The sequence below is a fragment of the Eptatretus burgeri genome, chromosome 5 (assembly GCF_056783735.1).
Source record: "Eptatretus burgeri isolate ZD-2024b chromosome 5, Ebu_testis_v1, whole genome shotgun sequence".
NCBI classification, from domain to species: Eukaryota; Metazoa; Chordata; class Myxini; order Myxiniformes; family Myxinidae; genus Eptatretus; species Eptatretus burgeri.
This window is the reverse complement of record NC_140965.1, coordinates 50,895,181-50,921,050: the sequence shown is the minus strand read 5'-3', so window position 1 is coordinate 50,921,050 and position 25,870 is coordinate 50,895,181. Positions and strand designations below refer to the sequence as shown.

At 43.2% G+C, this 25,870-nt stretch overlaps 2 protein-coding genes and 1 long non-coding RNA gene across 21 annotated transcripts in view; 1 reads left to right on the top strand and 2 right to left on the bottom strand.

The window, feature by feature from the left end:
- The window catches only part of ATG13 (autophagy related 13), a 134,499-nt gene extending 131,985 nt beyond the window's left edge, over positions 1-2,514 (bottom strand). Inside the window, exon 1 of one of the 3 annotated variants that reach the window (XM_085881850.1) lies at positions 2,379-2,514. In XM_085881850.1, the coding sequence (XP_085737976.1) occupies positions 2,379-2,453 (75 nt within the window). In that variant the 5' untranslated portion in view covers positions 2,454-2,514. Of the gene's footprint in view, positions 1-1,526; positions 1,676-2,378 lie in introns of those variants that run through there. The other 2 variants (XM_085881851.1, XM_085881852.1) reach the window with 2 other exon arrangements.
- A 462-nt stretch (positions 2,515-2,976) lies between these two features.
- Positions 2,977-25,870, top strand: part of LOC147026425 (uncharacterized) — a 147,455-nt gene continuing 124,561 nt past the window's right edge. For 5 of the 9 annotated variants that reach the window (XR_015058327.1, XR_015058330.1, XR_015058332.1 and 2 more), the window contains exons 1-3: positions 2,977-3,747; positions 12,489-12,572; positions 12,724-12,888. This is a non-coding gene — a long non-coding RNA (uncharacterized LOC147026425). Of the gene's footprint in view, positions 3,748-12,488; positions 12,573-12,723; positions 12,889-15,737; positions 17,506-25,870 lie in introns of those variants that run through there. The other 4 variants (XR_015058334.1, XR_015058335.1, XR_015058333.1 and 1 more) reach the window with 2 other exon arrangements.
- LOC147026423 (diacylglycerol kinase zeta-like) overlaps positions 6,407-25,870 on the bottom strand; it is a 293,140-nt gene continuing 273,676 nt past the window's right edge. For 6 of the 9 annotated variants that reach the window (XM_085881839.1, XM_085881846.1, XM_085881838.1 and 3 more), the window contains 2 exons: positions 22,524-23,405; positions 6,408-10,252 (listed from right to left, as the gene is read on the bottom strand). In XM_085881839.1, the coding sequence (XP_085737965.1) occupies positions 9,587-10,252; positions 22,524-23,405 (1,548 nt within the window). In that variant the 3' untranslated portion in view covers positions 6,408-9,586. Of the gene's footprint in view, positions 10,253-22,523; positions 23,406-25,870 lie in introns of all 9 variants that reach the window. The other 3 variants (XM_085881840.1, XM_085881842.1, XM_085881845.1) reach the window with 1 other exon arrangement.

Sequence of the window (25,870 nt, the reverse complement as noted above, 5' to 3'; positions counted from 1 at the left end):
ACCAAGCTGATCAATGACCAACAGAGCTATCTAACCCTTACCAGGCTGATGACCAACCGAGCTATCTTACCCAGACCAGGCTGATGACCAATCGAGCGACCTAACCTAGACCAGGCTGATGACCAACCGAGCTATCTCACCCAGACCAGGCTGATCAATGACCAACCTAGCTGTCTAACCCATACCAGGCTGATGACCAACCGAGCTATCTAACCCAGATGAGACTGATGACCAACCGAGCTATCTTACCCAGACCAGGCTGATGACCAACCGAGCTATCTTACCCAGACCAGGCTGATGACCAACTGAACTGTCTAACCCAGACAGGGCTTATGACCAACCGAGCTGTCCAACCCAGACTGGGCTGATGACCAACCGGGCTATCTCACCCAGACCGGGCTGATGACCAACCGAGCTATCCAACCCAGACCGGGCTGATGACCAACCGAGCTATCTTACCCAGACCAGGCTGATGACCAACCGAGCTATCTTACCCAGACCAGGCTGATGACCAATCGAGCGACCCAACTCAGACCAGGCTGATGACCAACCGAGCTATCTCACCCAGACCAGGCTGATCAATGACCAACCGAGCAATCTCACCCAGACCAGGCTGATCAATGACCAACCGAGCAATCTAACCCATACCAGGCTGATGACCAATCGAACGAGCTAACCCAGACCAGGCTGATGACCAATCGAGCGACCTAACCCAGACCAGGCTGATGACCAACCAAGCTATCTCACCCAGACCAGGCTGATCAATGACCAACCGAGCAATCTAACCCATACCAGGCTGATGACCAATTGAACGAGCTAACCCAGACCAGGCTGATGACCAATCGAGCGACCTAACCCAGACCAGGCTGATGACCAACCGAGCTATCTCACCCAGACCAGGCTGATCAATGACCAACCGAGCAATCTAACCCATACCAGGCTGATGACCAATCGAACGAGCTAACCCAGACCAGGCTGATGACCAATCGAGCGACCTAACCCAGACCAGGCTGATGACCAACCAAGCTATCTCACCCAGACCAGGCTGATCAATGACCAACCGAGCTGTCTAACCCATACCAGGCTGATGACCAACCGAGCTATCTAACCCAGACCAGGCTGATGACCAATCGAGCTATCTAACCCAGACGAGACTGATGACCAACCGAGTTATCTAACCCAGACCAGGCTGATGACTCGCCGAACGATTTTGTTATCCCTCGTTTCTTTGGATCTCACAAAAAGTAAGTCTTGTAAAGGAACATTTTTCAAGGCTGAACAGCATTTACCTTCCCTATTGGAATCATAACTCACTTACATCAACAACACAGGCCTGTCTCACACAACCTCTTAAACCCATTCATACTAACCCGAACCCTCCACTTCATGTTCTCTACATTCCCTTTTCTTCCATTTCTCAAACGTATTATGTTCAATGTACATAATACATAGACTGTCTGAAATCGATATACAGTATGTATCCATACATACAAGCATGTAATCTCTACCAATTTAAATCAACAGACCTGAACCACCGGAGAGAACGCCGCGAAATCCCTCTACTCCATCTAACATGAAAGGCCCATCTTTGTTTACGTGGCGGAAACAAGTCTTCGTGAGCGCCACCACCCAATAGGATCACGCGAAAGCATACATCCATCAACCAATAGGAACGCACGAAACTGAAAAGCCTGAATCAATAGGGAGCACTCCTCACTTTACACCCTCAACCATTAGGAGCACACGAAACGTAACAGCATTCAGCCAATAGGAGCACACTTTAGCACTGCAAGCAAAGAGGAAAAGCGAATTCACAACACTGATCTTGACTGACTGGTTGTAATCACCCTACAGTGGTTGATCGAGCGATTGTGAAGCCGAGCGGCGGCCATATTGTGAAGCCGAACGGCGGCCATATTGTGACACCCATTAAGCCTTGAAGCTGTGCTTCGGTTCTGCCAAAGGAACAACTGTACTTTATTGACGTCACAATCTGTTCCGTTGGTTCTCGCTGTAAAATATACCTATATTTCATTGATATATATATATATATATATATATATATATATATATATATATATATACCACTGCTTTTGATTCCGGAGGTGAGGCCACGCGAAGCACGCTACCAAGGTGTGCAATCGCTGATTTTGGGAGTCTCAAGATGGCGCGCGTTCACGTCGACGTTCAGCTTTAACAGCCAATCCAGTGACGTCATACATTGACGTCACATCCGAGCGCTGCATGCAATTGCCGCACTAAGTACTGTGACAGACAACACCGCCGAGTACCGTGTCACCGCATGAATCGTTCATTCACAATGAACCAAATTGTTTCGTTCTGCCGCTCGTTAATTTCGAGCACACACAGCATAGTACCTGAGAATCAATCACCAATCGCTTCCACGCACCTCCTGCCAGGCAAGGCACTCGGCATTGTTGACGGCACCACATTGATTCTCGAGCCGTTCAACCCACCACAGCCATTGCCGGACCGTGCTGGTGCGATTGCGATATTTACATTAACCGCCTTTTCAGGACGCACCCTCCAATCGCAACATAATTACAATGACAATGGTATTATGAGTATTTATGGTTTCACAATCACGTTTATCAGGCGTTTCACAAAAAGAATAAACGAAGTACACCCAGCGATGTTGATGATTATACACTGCTCAACTCGATCGTCGCTTTCTTCCTCCAACACAAGATGTCACGAGAACGATCTGAGAAAAAATTTGCCAAATTAAAGGAGGAATTCATCACTCAATAAGCCATTTGACAGGTTCATCAAGTACTTCGCTCAGATCGTAGTTTTTTTTTTTTTAAAGGTGATCCCGTTGTGCCGGGGTGTACGGAATGACGTCACTCCCTCAGGGTCATAATCGTGCCATAGTGTGACGTCATTATACCATAGCAACACTCAAGGTTCGAAACAATAGGACCCGGAAGCACTTCCGTCGCTTCGAAGGTGTGTTGCGTGTTGAAGCATCGCTAGATGTGGCTGCCGTGTTGATTACCTCACTCGAGACGAACCAAGGTTGTGTCGTTGCAAAAGGAGAGAATCATTTTAAATCGGATCATGTGGAAAACCTTTCATGTAGACCAGAAGAACCTGCACTGGGGGAGTTTTTCCAAGCCAGCATGAAAGAGAAATGTTCTCTCACTCTGTACAAGTGTATGTGTATGACGTTGTCTCATCCATTCACCCTGATGTCTGTGTTGGAAGGTCGTGTTGGGAAACGAGGAGAGCTCAGCGTTCATTATCTTCTTCTTCTTCTTCTTGCATATGACAGCTTGGATGCTGGGGAGCTATCATTTTGTTGGGGCGGGACTATGCCGCTGATGCTGTGCCCCTACACCAGTACACCGATACTCATTTCGTCGACCTCAGAATGATGACAGGCTGAATCAACCCCACCTCGTGTTAATTTAGCAGACAACGAGACTCAAACTCGGGACCCCAAGATCTGAAGCCAACACCAGGCGTGACGTTCATCGTGCACATTATTATACCTGGTGTTGGCTTAATGGTTAGGATGGTGGGCTTGGGATCCTCCGATCCTGAGTTCAAACCCCACTCGGCTGTTAAATTCATACCAAGTGGGGTTGACTCTGCCCGTCATCCTTCCGAGGTCGGCAAAATGAGTGCCAGCATGCTTGTATACTGTGTCGGAGTGGTGACCCTTCCAAGATTGTGTCCAATAGCCAAGGAGACCGCTTCGGCAACACCAACGCTCTACATCGAGTAAGATACCAATGGATGGACGCACATTATTAATCTCACATCAGATTCTTTGACAGTGAATTTGATTGATGGATTCACGTTTACAAAAGGGCATGTGAAGTGAATTTTTTTTTTTAATACCTGTACTGATGAAATAAATAATGACTTCACATTTGCAGGTATGTGGGCTCTTAATCTTACAGAGATTTTGAATTATGCGCACTAAAGAGAACTTCATGGAATTAAACATGCAGTACATCGATCATTTGATTTGATTTGATATGCTATCTTATTGTAGTGTCTACGGTCATAATGGAGAGGTGCCCATACAATTCTCACTGATTATCTACATGTACTCTCTTGTGACCTCTTGTGATCTCGTGATCAAGATCTCTCTTGTGACCTCAAGTTAATTCTCAAAAACTTAATATTTTTATGTACCAATGTAACCAATAAAAATGACATAAATAAACTTTGTTAAATATCATAATTGGAAATAGTAACAATGTCCTTGTTAAGGATCCAGTCGGTCTGTATGAGAACCAGTGTTGTCTTTGCACTTGAGGATTCAACACCTTGTCCGATAAAGATTGAAGAAAGGCCGAACTTCCTTGACAATGTCTGGTTTTCTTATGAGGCCCATTTCCTTCTTTGCAGGCATGTCAGCTCCAAGAAGTGTGTATACTGGGGTTCAACCCCCCCCCCCCCTCCTCACCCCCAATCTAGTGCTTGAGTGGCCATCCACTCAGAAAAATGTACCGTCTGGGTCGCAATCGGTAAACATGGAATCTTCGGCCCTTTCTGGTTTGAGGTTGACATAGGCAAGGTATTAACCATCAATACCAAACGTTACATCCCAATTATTAGGAAGTTTTGGAGGGCCCTGAGCAGTCAGTTGCAGGGGATTTCGAGAGAGGAACAATTGTTTCAACAGGATGGAGACGCTCCGCACACTTGAAATGATTCACTAAACTGGATCAACGCACACTTTGGTGACAGAGTCATCAGTCAAAGACTTGCTGTTGAATGGGCCCCACACTCAGATTCTATCTTTGGAGCTATCTGAAGGACAATGCCCACAGAGGAAGGTGACAATCCATTGAAGTACTCAAGGTAACAATTATCGATAAAATTTGCTTCACTCATTCAGCAGAATGCATCAGTGTGATCAACCATTTTGCCTGTCGAATCCAAGTGGGCTTGCAGTGCTGTGGCAAACATTTGGAGCACGTCATTTATGGTCCTGGCCGATTAAAGGTAATCTGTGCCAGTTGAGTGATAAATGGGGATTTTATATGAAAATAGCTGAGTGCCCAACCTCTATGTGGGTAGAGTTTGCACATTACTTTCTGAAAAAAGTATAGTCTGTGTTTAGCAAGAAGACTACAGATGTTTGCATGGTGTGAGCCCAAAAGGTTCCAGATAGTCTAAACTCGAAAGTCTAGTCCATTGGGACCATGCTCTGTACAGAGCGTTGGTGCTGCCGAAGCAGTCTCCTTGGCTATTGGGCACAATCCTGGACAAGTCGCCACTCTGACGCAGGATACTTGAATGACTCGGTCATCCCAGCAAGCTGGTACTCATTTTGCCGACCTCAGAAGGATGGCAGGCTGAGTCAACCCTCTGGTGAATTAATTCAGCGGGCTACGAGGCTTGAACTCAGGACCCTCGGATCCCAAGTCACCACCCTAACCACTGAGCCAACACCAGGCTTAGAAACTCGAAAGGGTACATTTCAATAGTAGTTAGGGTCGAAGGGGTCTAACGGTTGTAAAGGGTCTAACGGGGTCGACAGGGTTTTAGGGTTCTTAAGGTTCTAACAGGGTCTATAGGATCTAAGAGTTCAAATGGGGTCTATAGAGTCGACAAGGTTTTAGAGTTCCAAGGGTCCTATGGATTAATATGGTCTTAGGGGGGGTCAAAGGGTTATAATGAGGTATATAGGGTTTTAAGGGTTGTCGGGGATCTTATGGGTCTAAGGGTTCAAAACGGTCGAACAGGGTCTATTGGGTCTTATAGCATCTTAAAGGTCTTAGTGGGGCGAAATTAAGAGACATATGCCGATGCTTCACAAATCTACACAGACAGCTTCACTCACAGTTTAACTGTTTCTCGTTTTTATAATATAGAATATAAATAGTATAGTATGGGTTCTGGTCGTTTTTTGGGGGGTTTTTTTTGTCTCACCCTGTACATGCTGTGTTCACCATTATATTGAGATCCTTGGAGTATATTTTAGCATTTGATATAGTACTTTGCATATTTCATTGAAAGCCAAATTCAACATCTACACACAAAAAATGATTGATATTAAACAAAGATTCATTTTTGCAATAAGAGTAAACAGGCTTGTTGGGCCGAATGACCTCTCATGTTGAAGTTCCTTGTAAGGGAACTCATATTATTTTGGTTCCCCGAGGGAAGAGTTCAGTGTTTTTCATCTTGGTGACCATGGTTATCCTGCCTTTTGAAAAAAAATTTAAAAATTTAACGTTTGTTTTCATTATGAGGCAGAATTTTCAGCGCTTCCAATTGGCTAATATTACGAGTTCGCTATATCGGGAACCATCAGTGATCTCCAATTGCAGCCCTCTAGTTATAACCTGTGAAAAGCTCTTAAAGCTCAAGGACACCATGAATGCAAGGAGGATGCTATAAAACCACACCAAGTAATTTACTGCCAAAGGTACAAAGAAGCAAAGGTAGAAATTAAAGTAAACAAGTAAAGACAGGAGAAGGAATAGGAACTTTAAAAAAAAGAAGACCAACATGGATCGAGGGAGGTGTGGGAAGAGGACTGGGTAAGATATGAAGAGTGGGGTGGTGCAGCCATAGAGGAGAGAGACACGAGTTCATGAAGCGTTAACAAAGCATACAAAGTACTGTGCAGTATCTTTGTTGGACTGTTTGTGTTTATGCTCTTCATCAAAAAAAAAAAAATCAGTTACCTATTTCGTCATTAGGATAAACCAACAGCAAAGAAAGCCACAGATTACAACACTACAATCAACAAACTGTGGAAGATTGTTCACTGCAAAGAAACAAAAGTTTTCGTTACTTATGTATTACATTCAACCAACAGATGGTGATTCCGAGAAACATGTAACAGGTGAAAGTTAGGCTGAACCAAAGGTCATGCCATCCCACGAGTTCTGATTTGACAGTCTAGAAGCAAAGTGTTAACTGTAACAAGGGAAACAGCACTGTCATGTGACACATGGTAGAAAATAATAATAATTAAAAAAAACTTTTAAACTGATTTTTATTTCAGGAACCAGTCGTGTCATAATGATAAGGTGTTTGTGGGTAATAAGACCCAGCGAGGAATATTCATATTAGTTCACAACATAAGATATATGTCGCGAGGAAGTTGAAGGATTGAGTATTTGCCAGTAAGTGGTTGAATTGCAGAATTTAATTTACGAATTGTAAGGAAAACGACTGCAGTAAATACTGTCGGACCCTAACATTCGCGGTTCTGCTATTCGCGGACTCTGCATATTCGTGTTTCATAAAATGTGACTTACTTCTACATTTGCGGCTTTTTTTTCGAGTTTTCTTGTTGCGGGCGTATTCAGTTTTTTTTCACGTATTCGTGGTTTTTTTGGGGGGGGGGGTTCGACTTTTTCACAAGCATATTCACATTTTTTTTTTTCATGTATTCGCAATTTTTCGTGGGCGTATTTGTGGTTTTTCACTGGATTTTTTTATTTTCCCTTTGGAATCATGAACTGCAGGGAATCTACTCCCCTTTTCCCCATTGAACCAATGCCCCAACATTTGCGGATTCTACATTCGCGGCATTTTTCAGGAACGTATCACTCGTGAATGCCGGGGTGCAACAGTACTTCTCATCATCTCAAACCTTTTATGTAAAAAAAAAAAATCATTCAAATGGTAACACAATTGTTTGGTGGTGAAAATCAAGTTATTGATAAAATGCAATCCCGATGTGAAAATTGCCATCCTATGGGAGACCACTGATGATGTGATTAGGTAATGTGCAGGTAATAAGGCCCACCGAATGTTCGGACGGCCCTTATTCCCAAGATAGGATAAAAAGTTATTTGTGTTCATAACATTGTATAGATTCATTTAATTCATTCACTTATTACGCTGGGGATTTGGAATGGCACGATAGCCAAGATGTATGCACACTTGCCTCTGAGCTGCCTCGCCTCCTGAGTTCGCATGTCAGCCCAGCTATAAACATCCTGATTTTTCGCAACCTCCAGAATTCAAACTGTTTTTTGTTGAAATGATAAGTTAACTGTGCAAACAATATAATTGTCTTCAAAATAATCAATTGCTTCATACTTTGTCTATAATTATGCATGGCAAAGTATATAAATGGCCCCATAATATACGTTTGTGCTAGCATGAGGTATGTACACACACCTCTGGGCAGTTTAGCCTGGGATTGAATCTCAGCCCAGCTATAAACTATCATCATGATGTCCCACAGGCAGGGCAAGGCATCAAATGCGAGTGTCGTCCCTCGGATGGATGTTAAACTGGGGATCCTGTCTGCCAGAATTGGGTGGTGAATGTTAAAGATCTCGTACAGTCTCTCAAGAGTAGACAAGCTATCGCTGGCACACTGAATAAATTACAAATTCCTTTCTCATCAGTGAGTATCCTGTATTGGAATTGCGACCTGTCCAGGATTGTAACGTGAATCAATGAAGCTGTGTCTGCAAGTGAGACGAGGATAAACAAACAAACTATTTGCTTTGCCTTGTTTTGCAAAATAAATACAAATTTGCACTTTAAAATGAACTTGTGTTCAACATTAATGGGGTTAATTAATTGGATACATCACAGGTAAACTAGGATGTTCTACCATTTCACCTCAAAGTCCATATTAACCCAAATTCCCTTCAAATGAAGATTACAACCATCATGACAAGTGCATTCATGAACAATCCAAAATGTACGGTTGATACAATGACACATTGTTGTTGTTTTTTTTTTTAATTGACTTGCTCTGTGTGTATCTCAGAAAACTTGCCAACATTAATCAAGATAACAAAAATGTCAGAATCTGAGGAGCACAAACATTCTTTTCTGGCAACTGAAGCCACTTTGGTTGAATCGATCCAGCGATCGGCAAGACCTGTATTCCTTTATTCTCAGATACCCATTCGTATTCTGACACGTTGAAAATATTATAGACCCTTTTCCCACATCTTCCCCTTACTCGTTAAGACCAATGGATATTGTTTGGCAACATGGCAACTTCAGAAGCCAGAAATTGAGCTTTTATACATTCATATTTGTAAAGATTTTCATAACAAATTACAGAAATTGCAACCCCATATCCTTACTACAAAACGGTCAAATTACAATCTGGCAACACATCATACATCTGTGTGAATTGAATCCCAGTCGAGATCTTCACAAGATTTGTATGACATCATGAAGCCAAGAAGTCGATCCTGATTTAATAAAAGATAGCATGGAAGTTCATTGTACTAGGCAGGTTATTGGTGTTTGCACGTTTCTGTCGACTTTTCTTGAATCAATATCTTGTTCATTTTCCTGCCTTAACCACATTACATTGTGTAGTCATCAACTTTAATATCTGCCTGGCCATTGTGGATTTCATGTTTGCACTCTGGATAGATCTTCTATCAAAACAGTTTTAGACTGCTCCATGCATTTTTTTTATTTATTTGCCAAAAATTGTGTCACACCATGACTGTAACCTTGTCTGCATTGGGATTAGAGCAGAACCTGTTTTTGCAGTGAAGGTACAAAAGCTAATGCCTTTTACTCTAGAAAAGCAATATCAGTTCCAGATCTCCAGCAAGTAGTGCCTGATCTCAAGCTACTTGCATGATCTGAGCCTTTCAGGAGCTTAAGACTGATCCTTTACTGATTGCATCAACTCCACCTCTTCAGCAGTTTGAACATAATCTCTTTCTATAAGTAACACTTCCACATCTCGAGAAACTTGTGCCTTTTCAGCAGTGTGCATCAATGCCAGACTTTCCATCTGTCCTGCTTGCCCAACTTCCAGCATTCTCATATCTCCAGCCCAATCCTTTGTTCTCGTCATGCCTTGCATTTCTCCGTTAGGTTCTGCCTGATTTCTTACAGTTTGTATCAGCTCTGAGCTAACAAAAGATTCTGCCCAATCTTCTGCTGCCTCCACGAGGTGCAGGTCTTCATCAACTTGTACCTGATTCTTTGCCACCTGCATAATCTCTATGTTTTTAGAAAGCTCGACGAGAAGTACTCTTGCTTGCACTATTTCAACATTTCCAGCATCTTCTGTGCAATGTCCTTCTGTGTGCACCACACCATAGTCCTCAACCGTTTTAACCTGACCTGCTTTAATCACCTCCAGCATGTTTTCAACAACTCGTGTTTGATTTGCTGCTTGCTGTATCTCCACATCTTCAGCAGCATCAGTAAGATTATCTATTTCCTGCTCTAGCACTGGGTCTCGAAGCTTATCTCCTGTCATCCAAACAAGCTCCAAGTCCATGGGAGTTCTTGCTTGAGCAACTGCTGTTGCATCCTGCAGACAATGTGGTTGCACTGGATCACATTAACAGTTTACACAACATTTAGACTAGTTTCCAATTAACTTTCGATACTATACAACAATGAATGGTGCAAAGGACAGGCAGTCAGATGATGAATAAAAAAGTTTGTTTTTAAGACAATTTGAGAGATGTAGGATCCATTAAATTAATGTGTGCAGCACCTGGCTGCTGTTTTGCATCATTGCTGGAAGTGTGGCTGTACAGCTGATAAAGTGCTCGGACTTGTAGGTTAGAGCAGGAATTTGCTCAGAGTAGCCACAAAGTCCCCATGCATGCAGTTAGAATTTATCTGTATGCTTCCCTTCATTCTCCACACAAATTTGAATTTTTCTTCATGTTCTTCTGGGCATCTTCTTCCATGTTGAGGGTTGGAGGTCATAAAAGCAGCCCCTGACAGCTGTTTTGAGAGCTTCAACTGTCAAGAATCAGCTATCCTGCTATCTTCAGCTATCCTACCAAGAATCAGCTATCCTGCTATCTTCAGCTATCTTGCAACAAGATGGTGCACCAGCACATTGTGCTCTCGCAGTTTCAGAATATCTCGACGACTAATTCAATGGACAATGAGTTGGACGTGGATCTGAGATTGTGTGGCCTCCTCGAAGTCTGGACTAAAACAACATGTGACATTTCTTTGGGGCATTGTGAAAGAGGAAATTTCTCCTCTCCACCTAACAACATTTGAAGACCTCAAAACAATTGTCAGGGGCTGCTTTTATGACCTCCAACCCTCAACATGGAAGAAGATATCCAGAAGAACATGGAGAAAAGTTCAAATTTGTGCGGAGAATGGAGGGAAGCATACAGATTAATTCTAACTAACTTCTAACTGCGTGCATAGGGACTTTGTGGCCACTCTGTACAGTAATTTATTCGTTGAAGGTGTTGGCGAGAACTTCCCTACCCTTTGTAAAAGACTGTGGGATCTTTAATGCCCACCAACTAATGTTAGCAGACAGGACAACTGGCTCAACGTCCATCCGAGGGATGGTGAAATTTGTAAAACAATGTCCTGCCTGCGAAGCACCAATCAAACAATTTATAGTTGGGTCACTAATTGAAACAAAGCCAGAATGCTCACGAGTACATATGACATATTTGGACCATATTGTTAAGACATAGGGATGACAGATAAATAAATAATATTTGCCTCAAAAGCTTCAACTCAAATCCACACCAGCAAGGGCAATGCAAGAGATTTTAAACACTGTTATGTGCCAAAGAGCCAAAAATAAACATGTGAGAGCAGCAAGATAGCAAATTCACTCAAAACGATAGGGAAGTATAAATATATAATCAGCAAATGCATGATAATCAGTGGACAATGAGCAGGAACCACAATGACAACACAATCATCTTTTGTGTAGCTCAAGCATATAATGATCGTGCTGTGAATCGTTGAAGGAGGGGATGGGTTCTACAAAACAAACAGTTGTGAGCTTGTAAACACGAAGGCTAAAACAGAGTCTGCAGAGAATGTCAGCACATGACCATTGACTCTTTACAGTCTGTGCCTCTACTTGCTTCACCCCCTCCCCCCCACACTCCCTGTTACGCATCCCGCTCCACCGCACATCTCTCTCAACCTCCCCCCACCATGCGTCTCCCTCAATCTCCCCCTGTCGCTCATCCCACTCCACCTCCTCTCATCGGTAGTGGCACTCCTCCTACCCTCGCCATGCGTCCCATTCCCACTTCCCCCCATCCCGCTCCCCCTTTCCATACACGCTTCCTTCCCCCACCACATGCCCAAACCCCCTCTGTAACTCTACCCACTCTACATCTACTCCTCATCCCCCCTCTCCCACAGTGTGGTCCACCAATATTCAAGGTATTTCTTTTTCAGATCTCTCCATTCAGGTTGCTGCTGCTGCTGCCACCAGCATTATTCGTTTAACATAAACGGCTCTTTCACAGGATGTTTCTAATTCTTCTGTATCTTTGCCTGGCTATTTTCTTCCACTTAAACAAGACCTCCCCTCACTCTGGAGGTGGTGTTTCTGTGCATGTCAAGAATTCTATTGCTCATTGGCCATTGCCAACAGGAACCCCTCCAAGTTATTTCTAATATCTCTGGCTGTGTATAGCTCTCCACAATCGCCTAATGTTTGTTTGTGTGGTATACCATCCAGCCAACGATAACAACTGTCTATATTTCACGTGGATCAACTCGTAATCGCCCATCCAAACTCTCTTTCTTGTTTGCAGCGACTTCAACTGTCACCATGCCAGCTGACTGGGTGTTGGCTCGGGAACAATCAGCCATGGCATTGCAGTAAAGGCCTTCTCCGAGTGAGTTTGATGCAATCTAAAAACTCTCCATCCTGGATTTCTACTACCAGTATATTTTGGCATTTATGATCACTTTCTTATCAAGGCCAATAAATCTCTGGATATTGTTTGGGAGCAAATTCAATGATGCAGATTATGGCTATCCACACAGGCCGACTGGCAGGGACTTCAATCTGTCCTCCCTCAAAAGCATTGGGCTACCATCTCCACATCACCTCAAATTGATTCCATCGTATATCCCATCCCATCTGTGGTTTTCCTGTCCACCCTCTCATCTCTGATACACTGAATCATGTGGGACGGCAGTTACAGTCAAGTAGGTTGCTTTTTCAGCTTTGAAGTATAACCCGAATGAAGGTAACTTTTGTTCATTCCAGAAGGCACACAAGTTATAAATGCACATTAAACAAACTGCTTAAGAAAACTCGAGAGTTCACAGAACACGATATTCCATGTAATGTTCAAGTATATGCAGAAGGGCCTTGCCGTTCACGGGGGTTACATTCTTGAAAATCCTTGTGAACAGCAAATCCGCAAACTTGGGGTTAATGGGGAAATAGTGTTTGGGACTTCAACTTTAAAATTGGTCAAAACTATACCCTTAATTAACATGTTTGTGCATTGTTTTTATGCCATTTATTTAAATGAGTAAAAGAGTTATTAAGAACATAAAACAGTATTATTTTCTTGTGTTAAGAACATAAAAGAGAGTTTATTTTCCTGAGTTATTAAGATCATGAAACTTACCTTTAAAAATAATGATAAACTTGATCCAATAATGCGATGGTGATGTCGATGATAGCGACGATAGAGACGAGTTAATGGTGATGATGATGTTGGGGGGTTTTTGAGCAGGTTATTGTGTTGACAGCCTATGTTAATTTGGTGAATAAATGTGTAAAATAATTCAGCAATCCACGATTATTCGAGCGCATTGACCGCAATCAGCAAACATAACCTCAATAAACTCATCGTGATAGAGCAAATCCATTAAGGGGAATCCCGTGAACAGCAAGGCCCTCCTGCACTTGAATTTTAATAAAATGATTTTAAAGATCTTTTTTTTTAATCTGGACATTTAGCGCTACTGAAGCAGTCTTGTACACTGTTGAGTCACAGAAGACGACGTTGAGTCACAATTTAGGAGATGGAGGATTTATTGATCAGTACATAGCCATTATGGCAGTCTCTTCTTCACCCCAATACATATGCCATGCCCTCTAATGTTATATATCGATATATTACATGGATTCTGGAAGTATTATGAAGGCGATTTGGGTTCTACAGTCTTCAAGTATATAATTCAATTTAAATAAAGGTATAAAGTGGTTTAAAGGATAAAAATTAACAAACCCCAGGTTTTACCACCATTTTCCCCAGTATCTATTACAACAACCTACCGAACACGTTATATTACTTCTTCATGCCTGGTGTTTGTGGCATTTATAACATCCTTAAAAATGGTAAGTTTCCTGTTTGGAATGACTTTCAATTTTGTTTAACTGCTGGGCAAGCAAGGCAGACAAAATAAAAATATTATCTCCCTCCTCTCTGCGCAGTTGGGATGAATTCTGAGTCAAGGTACGGTAAAATGGCAGACATATCATCCTATTCATGTTCAAAATATACCATGGGGGGAGACGAGCTCGCGATCAGTTACAAGTCAGTCTGGGTTCAGTTTTCGAGAGACGGAGCACAAGTCAGCTGGTTGTGGGGAGACGGTCGTGGTGTCAGAGCAAGAGTTGGTGAATTGAGCAGGCACGCGGAGAGGGGATCGGAGGCAAACCAGAGGGCTACGTGGAGACCACCACTGAGAAAAGGGGCGAAATGGAGACCAGAGCCAGGGAGAGTTTGCCGGAGCTAAGGCGGTCCAGGGTGCTCGTTCGAACGTCAACTCGCTAAGACAGCATCAACTCGCTAAAAGAGCATCGACTGGCTAAGAGGGCATCGACGTGCTGAGAGAGCATCAGCAATTCCCCCATACCGAGCATCCGCGCAGAGAGAGCGCCGGTAATCCCGTCTCGCTGAGAGAGCATTGACGTGCTGAGAGAGCACCAGCAATTCCCCCATACCGAGCATCTGCGCTAAGAGAGCGCCGGTAACCCCATCCATTCCGTGGTGCCTGCTGTGTGGCGCGAGCCTGCGCATCCGGGTGGAGAACGCAGGAGAGAGCTCACCAACCAAGCCGGGTGCCCGAGGACAGGCGCGGCCACGCTAGGCCGTGGGGGAGTAGACGTCGCGACCTGCCCACCGTTGCGCCATGAGGGCGCGGCTAAGACCCTTCGGTCTCGTGGGCCTGACCGTTCATCTAGGCTCCACGTCACATTCGGTCCACGGACCTGTCTGCCACCCTTGTCTTTGGGGGTGGCTTTTCTTTGCTTTTTGTATAAATGCATGTGGTGGTGCCATCTAGTAAGTAGACTTGTTTAAGTGACTGTGTGTGCGAATAAAACGCTTTATTCGGTGGTAATTCTTTTATCTGCTTGCTTTGATTTACATACGTGCATGATTCATTGCTGTGACTGTAAATACGTGCAATGTCGAACAAATGTGCTTATTGAACTGTTCCCCGTTCGTTGCGTCCTATTCCCTGTTTTGAAAGTGCCATCTTGCATCACGGAAGAAATTGGTAGAGGGGTGTAAGCACCCGGTAAACAGAATCACATCCGTCGAGGTCGGCGATAACAACGCTCGGTTATCACTGTAGCACGGAACGGACCGCTTCAGCGGTTCGTGTCCTAGGCCGACCTGCGGCGAGGTACGATCGCCCGGTCGACTACTCGCGCAGGTACTTAGGTAGGTCGAATTTGGCGAGCAACCCTATCCTGCGCGGGTGGGCAATTGGCACGATCGTGGTGAGGTTAAACCCCCACCCATGACTAGCTCCTGGCAGTAGTTCGAAGGAGGGTCATGGCTGAATTGTCCGACCGGTGGGCGACGCGGTCACGATTCGAGTTACGTGGCCAATCGCATGCCGGCAGGCGCGAATTCGTAACAATACTTTGGATATCTGCCCTTTGCCTTCTTGAGTGCCATCACTCTTTTACCCATGCTCCCTGTATATTATTGAAGCACTCTTAAAGAAATATTGTGCCAAATATCCTGCAATATATTCCACAGTTCTGCAAGATTAGTTAGGTTCCTCCTGTTCTTCTCTGTTTCCAGGTAATCCCATGTGGCCTCAATGAGACTCAGGTCTGGATTCTGGGATGGTCATTCTAACATTTGGAGCACACAACCTGTAACCTTGTTCTCCAAATAGTGTTTTACTATATAAGAATGTGTTTTGGGTCATTATCTTGTTGGAAAAGTGATCCTCTTCAGATTAAAAGATTTCCACTTGGAACTGCATGATACATACAAGGAAATCAGACACAGGTGGTGGCCTTTCAGCTCACCATGCCTGCGAGAACACCATACGAATTTATCAACACAAGATCCAAAGAAGAAAATGCAAAAAAAAATTAAATCTATTTATTTTAAGTTTTTGCAGTTTTTGTATTTTCTTGTTTTATTTTTTTCCCCTTCTTCCCCTCAGGGGAGGGGGCATGGGCTTGGTTAAAAACACACAACACCCACCACACAACACCCTTTGATGAGACCCCTACCAACAGCACTCCGTACACATGCACACAATCACCCATCAATGCTCAAACTACCGAAAAGTCTCATCAACATCCCCATACCCCTCCATCTCCATAACTTCCAGGTACCTATCTAATTCTAATTTAAACTTATCTGCTGTTTCTGCTGCCACTACCTTTCCCGGAAGGCCATTCCATGCATTAACTACTCTCTGAGTAAAAGACCCCTACCTTACCACTGTCTTAACTCTCCCGTCTTTACTCTCAGGCTATGGCCCCTGGTCATATTGTTGCGAATCTGGAAGCTTATAGCACACAACATACAGGTCCTATAGCTCAGTTATTTAGATAAGTAAATGTGGATAGATAGCTCCCTTTCCCTTGTTTATTGGGTGAATAAATGTAGATGCGCTGTGAGTTACTTTAATAGTTAGGGTTTTTATATCAAATACAACAACTACAGCTACTACAGCTCCAAATACAACAACGACAGGTACTACAGCTCCAAATACAACAACGCCGGCTACTACAGCTCCAAATACAACAACGCCGGCTACTACAGCTCCAAATACAACAACGACGGCTACTCAGCTCCAAATACAACAACAAAAACCCTCTGCTCCCAGCATTCTCCGCGCGCTCGCTGGTATGCAGGCGTGTTCAGAATGTGTTCGGGGATGGAATTACATTCCCTAATATGGACATGAACCAATTCGCTTGGACCGCGCCCGAGAGCAAGCCACGCCTGAGCAAACCGCGCCCGAGAGCGGGTCACGAGAAGCGAACCGTGCCCGAGAGCGATAAAAGGGATGTCGAGCGAGAGATCAGAGATCGAGATCGGAAGAGTGAGGGAATCTGCCAGAGCATCAAGATCTGCGGAAGCGTCAAAATCTGTGCGAGCGAGAGAATCTGGCAGAGCGCATGAGGATCTGCTGGAGCTCGGATGGGAAGACGCATCTCTCGAGGCTGGGTGAAAGGCATCTCGTCGCTGGCGTGCTCGGGTTCACGACTCTTCTCGTGGCTGGCGTAGTCCGCGTCTGGCTGCCTTGGTTCCTTCTTGGCCGACTGGTGCTCCGGGAAGGTGCGGACATCGAGCCTCGCGGTGCGGCCAGGTAGCCTGCTATTTTCTCGTCCCTCAGCTCATCTTCCCTCTGAACCGAAGGGATAATAAAGACCACGTTGGGTCCGTTTCTTTGGGTGTGCGTCTGAGTGTGGGCCCGTCCAGAAGTAGGAATTGTATAAGTGCTCTTGGCTGTACATACGTGCTTCTCTATTAGTCGTGATAACTCTGCATATTGCGTGCTCCCCCTTTTTCCCCCCATTACAAATAAATACATTTCTTAAATGGATCAGTTCGTTTCTGTATTTCCTCCATTGGCTTAGCATGACACGCGTTGGTGAATTATAAAGGCTGTTGCTGCTGGAAAGGAACATTTGGACCGACAGGACTTCGGCAACCATCCGCCCGGGTTGCGCACGGGTCGAGCACGCCAACGGCTCGAGTCGCACGGATGCTGTCGAGGGTGTGAATACTCGGTAACTCGCCACGTGGATCTCTAGATATTTTGAAGATTGGCAAATAACCCTGTACCACGTGGTAGAATTATTGACGATTCACGGTCCGATAAGGGACCCGTACTTTCGGAGTTTTCCGAAAAGGTACGATCTAAATTCCGGGTGTTCGGTGGAATCGACTCTGCAGCTCCATCTAGCGGTCGAGCTCGTAGCCGATACCCGGTCCGCAACAATATCACTGTCCACTCTGTTGAATAATTAATCTGCACTTATTTTGTCCACACCTTTCATTATCTTAAACATCTCGATCATATCTTCTCATAACCGCCTCTTTTCTCGTGTATAAAGCCCTGTCTCCTTCAGCCGCTCCTCATAGCTTAGTCCAGCTAGGCCCAGAATCAATCGAGTAGCCCTGCACTGAACTCTCTCTCTCTGGCATATATGTCCTTCCTGAGTTGCGGTATTCTAGTTGTGGCCTCACTAAATTCCTATACAATGTTAACACCGCCTCTTGATTTATAAGTTATCCCCCTCCGAATACAACCTAAAACCCTATTTGCTTTACCTATAGCTGCCTGGCATTGTGCTGTCTGCTTACCTCCAGTATCTATTACCACCCCCAGATCCTTCTCCTGTGTAACATGCTCCAAAATTACCCCTTCATCCTGTAATCTCTATTTTCATTGTTCTTTCCCATCTCCAACACCTTACACTTGCTCAGGTTAAATTGCATCTGCCAATCTTTTGCCCAATCTATGCAAGTATCAATACTTTCCTGATTCTGATCACCACCCCCTCTGCTACCCACCTTACCTCCAAGCTTTGTGTCATCCGCAAATTTGGAAAGCTTACTCTTTACACCATTATCCAAATCGTTGATGTAAATAATGAATAGAAATGGTCCGAGTATTGATCCCTGAGGTACCCCACTACTTACATCCTCCCAGCAAGGCATTCTCGTGCTCACAGCCACTCTTTGCTTCCTCTTACAAGCCCTTACTTTGGCTAACCTCTGATGTGGTACCTCATATGCCTGGTGTTGGCTTAATGGTTAAGGTAGTGGGCTTGGGATCCTAGGGTCCTGAGTTCAAATCCCGCTCAGCTGTTGAATTAACACCAGGTGGGGTTGACTCTGCCTGTCATCCTTCCGAGGTCGGCAAAATGAGTGCCAGCATGCTGGTATACTGTGTCGGAGTGGCGACCCGTCCAGGATTGTTCCCAATAGCCAAGGAGACTGCTTCAGCGGCACCAACGCTCTGCACAGAGTATGGTCCTAATGGATGGATGGTACCTCATCAAATGCCTTCTTAAAGTCTAGATATACTATGTCCAATGCCTTTCCCTCATCCACCCAATCATACACTGCTTCAAAGGACTCTAAAAGATTAGTGAAACAGGAACTACCTTTGGTAAATCCATGCTGACTACCTTTAATTAGTTTGTATTTATTTAAATGGTTCCTCATCTGGTCCTTAATTAATGTCTCCAACACCTTCCCCACAACTGAAGTCAAACTAACAGGTCTATAGTTTCCCAATTCTTCTCTGAATCCTTTCTTAAGTAATGGTGTTACATTTGATACTCTCCAATCCTCCGGTACCTGTCCTGACTTCAGTGAACTCTTGAAAATATCCATCAACATCTTGCTTTCCTGCTCAGCCACCTCCATCAACACTCTCGGGTGCATATTATCTGGGCCCGGAGCCTTATCTTCTCTTAGATTACCTGGCTATTTCTTTACTTCCTCCACTCCAACCTGGATCTTCTGTAAAAGCCCTTCCTCACCTCCTTGGTGGTGGTCGTATGACAGCTTAGCTGCCGGGGTAGCTATCATTTCTTGAAGCGCGACTGTGTCGCTGATGCAGTGCCCCTCTACCAGTACACACACTGGAACTGGTACTCATTTCGCCGACCTCAGAAGGATGACAGGATGAGTCAACCCCCTGGTGTATTAATTCAGTGGCCGACGGGGCTTGAACTCAGCACCCTAGGATCCCAAGCCACCACCTTAACCACTGAGCCAACACCAGGCCTCTCACCTCCTTGAGAGATACTCTCAGTTATTGGCAATTCTCCTGACTGTTCTTGTGTAAAAGTTGAAGAAAAATACCTGTTTAATAAGCCTGCCATCTCACTTTCATCTCGAACCACTCTCCCGGTGCTATTCCTCAATGAGCCCACACTGGTCCTAACCCATTCTTTTCCCCTGATATACTTAAAGAAAGCCTTGCTATTATGTTTTATATTCTTAGCCATGTCCTTCTCATACTCTCTTTTGGCTTGCTGAGTTCTTTTCTTAACTTGCCTCTGGTTACTCTGATCGTGATAAATGTTGCTGCAGTATCTGCTTGTCCTTCTCTTTTGTTCACATACCATTGATTTTTGACAGGTTTTCCGACACCAAAAGCTGAGATACAACCTCAGACAGTCACAGAACCTCCCCCGTGTTTAACAGTAGGCAACAAACATTTTGTGTCATTACCATCTCCAGGTCTTCAGCGTATGAACTGGCATCTTAGCTCTGAAGAGTTCAAACTTATTTTCATCACATTAGACAGAGTACATGACTGATTCCATCGTTCAGTTGACCAATGTTGGTGTTGCCTTGCAAATTTCAGTCTTTTCCCCTTATTCTGTGGTCTCAGGGGTAGTTTTTTTTTCTGCAACCGTGCCATGGAGACCTACTGCAATCAGCATTATGCACAGTACTGCACAAGATGTTAATGTTCATGCCTGCTTCTCATTTAATTTGTCAGCTGCTGACTTTATTTTCTTCTATGGTGTCAGTTGAACAACTTCAAGTGCTTGCCTTGCCTTCGGGAAGTTCTTCTGTGTCTTTCTCGCCTTTTCTTGTCTTGTACCAAGCCAGTTTCTTCCAGACATTGCAAAGTGTACCGAACATCATTGCAGGAGATCTTCAGCTTTTCTGCTATTTTCTTCAGTGTGCCCTTCTTTTCACAGAGTTTGGATCCTCACATGCTGTTTTGTTGAAAGGTGTTTCTTTGGTGCCATTCTGAATCCACTCAGACTTCAAGCAAGGGAACAAGCTGATGAAAACTAAATTTACATAATCACTCATTTATAACTTTATTGTGGTTTCTTGTAATTCACATTAATGTAACTTGTGTTGATTACTTCAATCATTTATGATTATTTACTGCAAAAAATCTACAATCTGCTTCCTGCATATTTTCTTTGGGGTAAGTGGATATTACTAGCACATGATAATACTAGAATGGCACTCGGTCGAGTGCATACCTCTACCAGGCTGAGCAGTTTATGCTTTGTATCCCACTGATAGGCCAGATCTGGATCAGGAGCTTCACCAAAATCTAATCAATTTGTCCCTGTCACACACCCGAGCTGCCCACTAAGTTTCGTTCAAATCCATCCACAACGTTTTGAGATATCATGCTATCTATCGTTTTTGGTCCGAGCTCTCAATGGTGAAGAAGTACTTTTAAAATTCTACTATCAATAATCCAAATCCAGATCTTCACCAAAATCTAATAAATGTGTCCGTGTTACACACCCAAACTGTCCACCAAGTTTCGTCTAAATAGTCCATAACCTTTGAAGATAACCTGCTCACAGACAAACAAATGACAGACAGACAAACAGGGATGGAAATATAACCCCCATCCACCTTCGGTGGCAGAGGTAATAATATATACAGAAGAGCAAAAATTAAGCCTTTTCAATAACCTAATCAATTTTTATATACTTAAAGGTAACTGTGATATTAAATTGACTTTCAAAGAAATTTGAATTCTCATCTACTCGTATTGCTCACATCTTACTTTCCACAAATGTTTAGTGTAGAAATGCACCCCAAAAGAGAAAATAATCCAAACTTTTGCACAATACTGTAACTTTAAGTACAAAACAAAATGACAGCTTTACTTTCAAAGTAATGCATTGAGGACATTACATATACCTAAGGTATTTATCAAAAGTAAAAATTCTCGAAGACTCATGGAGGAGCATTGTCAGGAAATATTTGAGGGAGGTAGTGCAGGGCAGGACGAGAGGGACAGTGAAATGAAGTGATTTTTTTGTTCATCACCAACAGTAGTTGGTTTGTGAAATACTTCACAAGAGTAGTGGGATGAAGTATGGTTCATAATTTTTATAAAAATTAATCGACCAGCATCTGTAGGCATAGGGAATACAATAAGATTAATAGGATGAGAGGGATGCAGGTGTGTGATCTATTTATTACATGTTTTTATGTGCCTGTGAGTTCCTTCTGCCCATCATGTACTACAACCTCAGACCTCCATCAACATCCTTTCCTCACATTTGTGCCCTCGCTTCTTTTGTTTCTCGCTTCCCCCAAACCTCCCTCTGTCTCCATCAAACCCTCCTACATGTTTGTAAAGAAATTAAAAAAAAAAATTAAAACTCCATCGTTTCAACAAAAAGATAAAATAGCCACTGTTATGTTTCTCTCTAAATATCTTCCTTCCGTGTGGTCCATTCAAGAAAGAACATGTTGTGTTGTGTTAGGGATGTGGCACAAGCTGGATTGAGGATAAAAACCACCTTTTCCTATGACTGCCTTTCCATGTCGAATTTAGCATGAATAATATGAACATACAACACAACGGTCTCATCACATTATTCTGTGGGATTCAAGCCTGGGGTCACCTCATCATAACGCAAATTCGAATACCATATAAAGTAATGGGAACATTTCCCATAATCATTTCAAGCATTAATGGGAGATAAATTACACCATTCATCTGACGTTTTTCTTTCAATTAAAAATATATATATTTAAAGAACAATATGAGGAAGATAAGAAAATCAATAATTCAATGATGGTGTGAGCAGATGGCTAAATTCGTACCTGCATTGTCCATTCTCCTGTTTGTAGATGCTCCAGGTATCCAGCACTTTGAGTGTTACTTTCTGGTGCTTGCAAAACTTCCAGGTTTTCAAACGTATTTTCTTTGGTATGTGCTACCTGCGTGAGCTCCAAGCCACTGGCATATCGTGCACAAACACTTACTGTCTGCAACGATGTCACATTTGCAGCAACCGTTGCATCATCTGAAGCTGCCTGCACCCGTTCATGTTCCACAGCGTTTAATTCCCAGTCTCCTGCTGCATCAACTATTTCTTGATCTGTTGTAGTTTGTGCTTGATCTTCTGATAGATTAAACAGTTCAACTTCTCGAGCAGCTGTTTGCTTGTGATCTAATCTTTGTACTGGTAGCAGTTTTCCAAGAGCTTGTACTTGCCCATCAACAATTTGCACAAGCTCCAATTCTCTGGCAGTGAGTTCTCCAGAAACCTGCACTTGTTCTCTTGCAGCCTGTTCCAATTCTCCATAAATATGGACCAGCTTTGATTCTCCAGGAGCTTGTGCTTCGTCTCCTGCAGTTTGTTTCAGTTCCAGTTCTCCAAATGCTCCATCTTGTTCTTCAGCAATTTGAACCAGCTCCAACAATCCGGCAGTTTGTTCCTGATGAACTAGTCTTAACTCTCTCACAGTCAGTTGCAGATATCCTTCCATGTCTCCAGCATTTCTTGTCCCATCTTTTGCTGTCTGCATGGGCTTTGGATCAATGTTATCTTGCACCTGATATTTTTCTGTTTGCTCGATTTCTAGTTTTCCAGAAGTTTCATTTGTCACGTCCAGATTTCCAGGATTTTGAGTTTCATCCTCTGCAAACTTCACCAGTTCAAAGGCAGTGCACGAACATGCACGATCTTCTGACGGTTTGCTCTAAGCACATTGTGGTTGCATTCAATAACAATAAAGTTTACATTGCAGTCTCATTTACAAAATTCCTTTCAAAAATATAGCTTGGCTCATGGAATAAATGAATGAAAATGGGGGAAGTCAATGTACTGAACATGGAAGGTGGAGAGCACAGAGGCATCATGGGGAAAATATATATATATATAAATATATACATATATTGAAATACATATATATATATATATATATATATATATATATATATATATATCTGAGAAATATCAGAAACATGACACTACAGGTAGGGTCCCTCATTTGTATAAGGTATGTAACGGGAGGAAATTAAATGAGTCACCGACGTAGCTTCTGGACAATCTTTATGGTGACGAGCTTTTGACCAAATAAGCCTTCTTCTTCGTCTTCCTCAATGAGAGTGAATGTTTCACAAGTTTCACACATGCATATTAGATCATTGTGAACATGTACCACATGCAAATGTCGAATGCAGTCAATGATATACAGTGCCAAAAGAAAGTCTACACTCCCTTTCAAAATTTTCACTTTTTGTTGCCTGATAACCTGGAGTTAAATTGCATTAAATCAGACATTTTCCACCTTTATTTACACATCGCAACCAATAACTTTCAAATGAAAAACAAATTCCACAAATTTCAGAAAATTAATTAAAAATACAAAACAAGAACATCTTGGCTGGAGAAGTGTCTTGTAAAAGTAAAATTGCTATTCCACTTCCCTGAGTTAATACTTGGTGGAAGCACCTTTGACAGCAATTACAGCTGTGAGTCTGTTGGGATTGGTCTCGACTAACTTTGCACACCTGATTGGGCAATATTTGCCCATTCGTCTGAACAAAACTGTTCAAGCTCAGTCAAGTTGTGTGGGGAGCCTTGATCGACAGCAATCTTCAAGTCATGCCACAGATTCTCCATTGGATTTAGGTCGGGGCTCTGACTTTGCCACTCAACGACATTTATCTTTTTGTTCCTTAGCCACTCCAGTGTCGCTTTGGGTGTGTGCTTTAGGTCGTTGTCATGCTGAAAGGTTAACTTCCATCCCAAATTCAGCTTTCCTGCAGATGGCAGCAGGTTTTCCTCTCGGATTTTTGTTTTTTTGCTCCATCCATTTTGTCTTCTGTCCTGAAAAGTGTCCCAGTCCCTGTTGATGAGAAACATCCCCATAACATGATGCTGCCACCACCATGCTTCACAGTATGGATGGTGTTCTTTGGATGATGTGCTGTGTTGGGTGTGTGCCAAACGTAACATTTTGCATTCAGGCCAAAAGGTTCCATCCTAGTTTTGTCAGACCACAAAACCTTTTGCCACATGGTTTCAAAATCTCCAGTGTTTTTGGCATCCCTCAAACAGGACTCAAGGTGGGCTTTTTGAGTCATGGCTTCCTTCTTGCTACCCTAACATACAGGCCAGACTTGTGGAGTGCTTCAGATATTGTTGTCACATGCCCATAGTGACCAGTCTTTGCCATAAAGGCATGTAACTCCTTCAAAGTTGCCATTGGCCCCTCTGATCAGTCTCCTCCTTGCTTGGTCATCCTGTGGCCTGATCTCGGCAGGGTCTTGGTGGTACCATACGCTTTCCACTTCTTAATGATTACCTTGACTGTGTTCCAAAGGATATTCAAGGTCCTTGAAATATTTTTATGCCCATCCCCGATCTGTGCCTTTCCACAATGTTATCCCAGAAGTCTTTTGAAAGCTCCTTTGTGCTCATGGTTAAGTCGTTGCTGTGATATGCACTACCCAGTAAAGAAAACCTTCAGGAACATCTGATTTTATTCTGAAATAATCACAATCACTACAATTTAACACAGATGGAAGCCAATTAACTTGGTGTTTGATTTGGAAGACAATTGGTTGCAGCTGAGCTAATTTAAAATTGCTATTAGAAGGGGGTTGAACACTTCTCCAACTAAGATATTATAGTTTTGTATTTTTAATTAAGTTTCTGAAATTTGTATAATTTGTTTTTCACTTGAAAGTTGTGGGTTATGATGTGAAAATAAAGGTAGAAAAAGTCTGATTTAATGCAGTTTAATTCCAGGCTATAGGGCACCAAAAGGTGAAAATTTTGAAAAGGTGTGTAGACCTTCAATAGGCACTGTAAATGATTAAGAAAGACCCACCAACATCTCTCACCTGTGATTGGAGGGAACAAACAATCAGCTCTGACCTAATTAATTAAACCCAAGTGTCTAGGATTATATAAATAAATAGACTCCCCATTCTCTTCTAGCCCAAGATGCTGCATAAAGCAACCAAGAAAGGCTACCAAGGTAAGCCCTTTGCAAAGGGCTTACCTTGGTCACCTTTCTTGGTTGCTTTATGCAAATGACTTATCTCGGCAGAGTTAATATCACGAACAGTAAATATAGATCTTGTCCTGAAGTGAGATGGCTGCTCGCAGTCCGGAATCGCACTTTGGGCTCAGTTATCTGCCTGAGTGAATTGC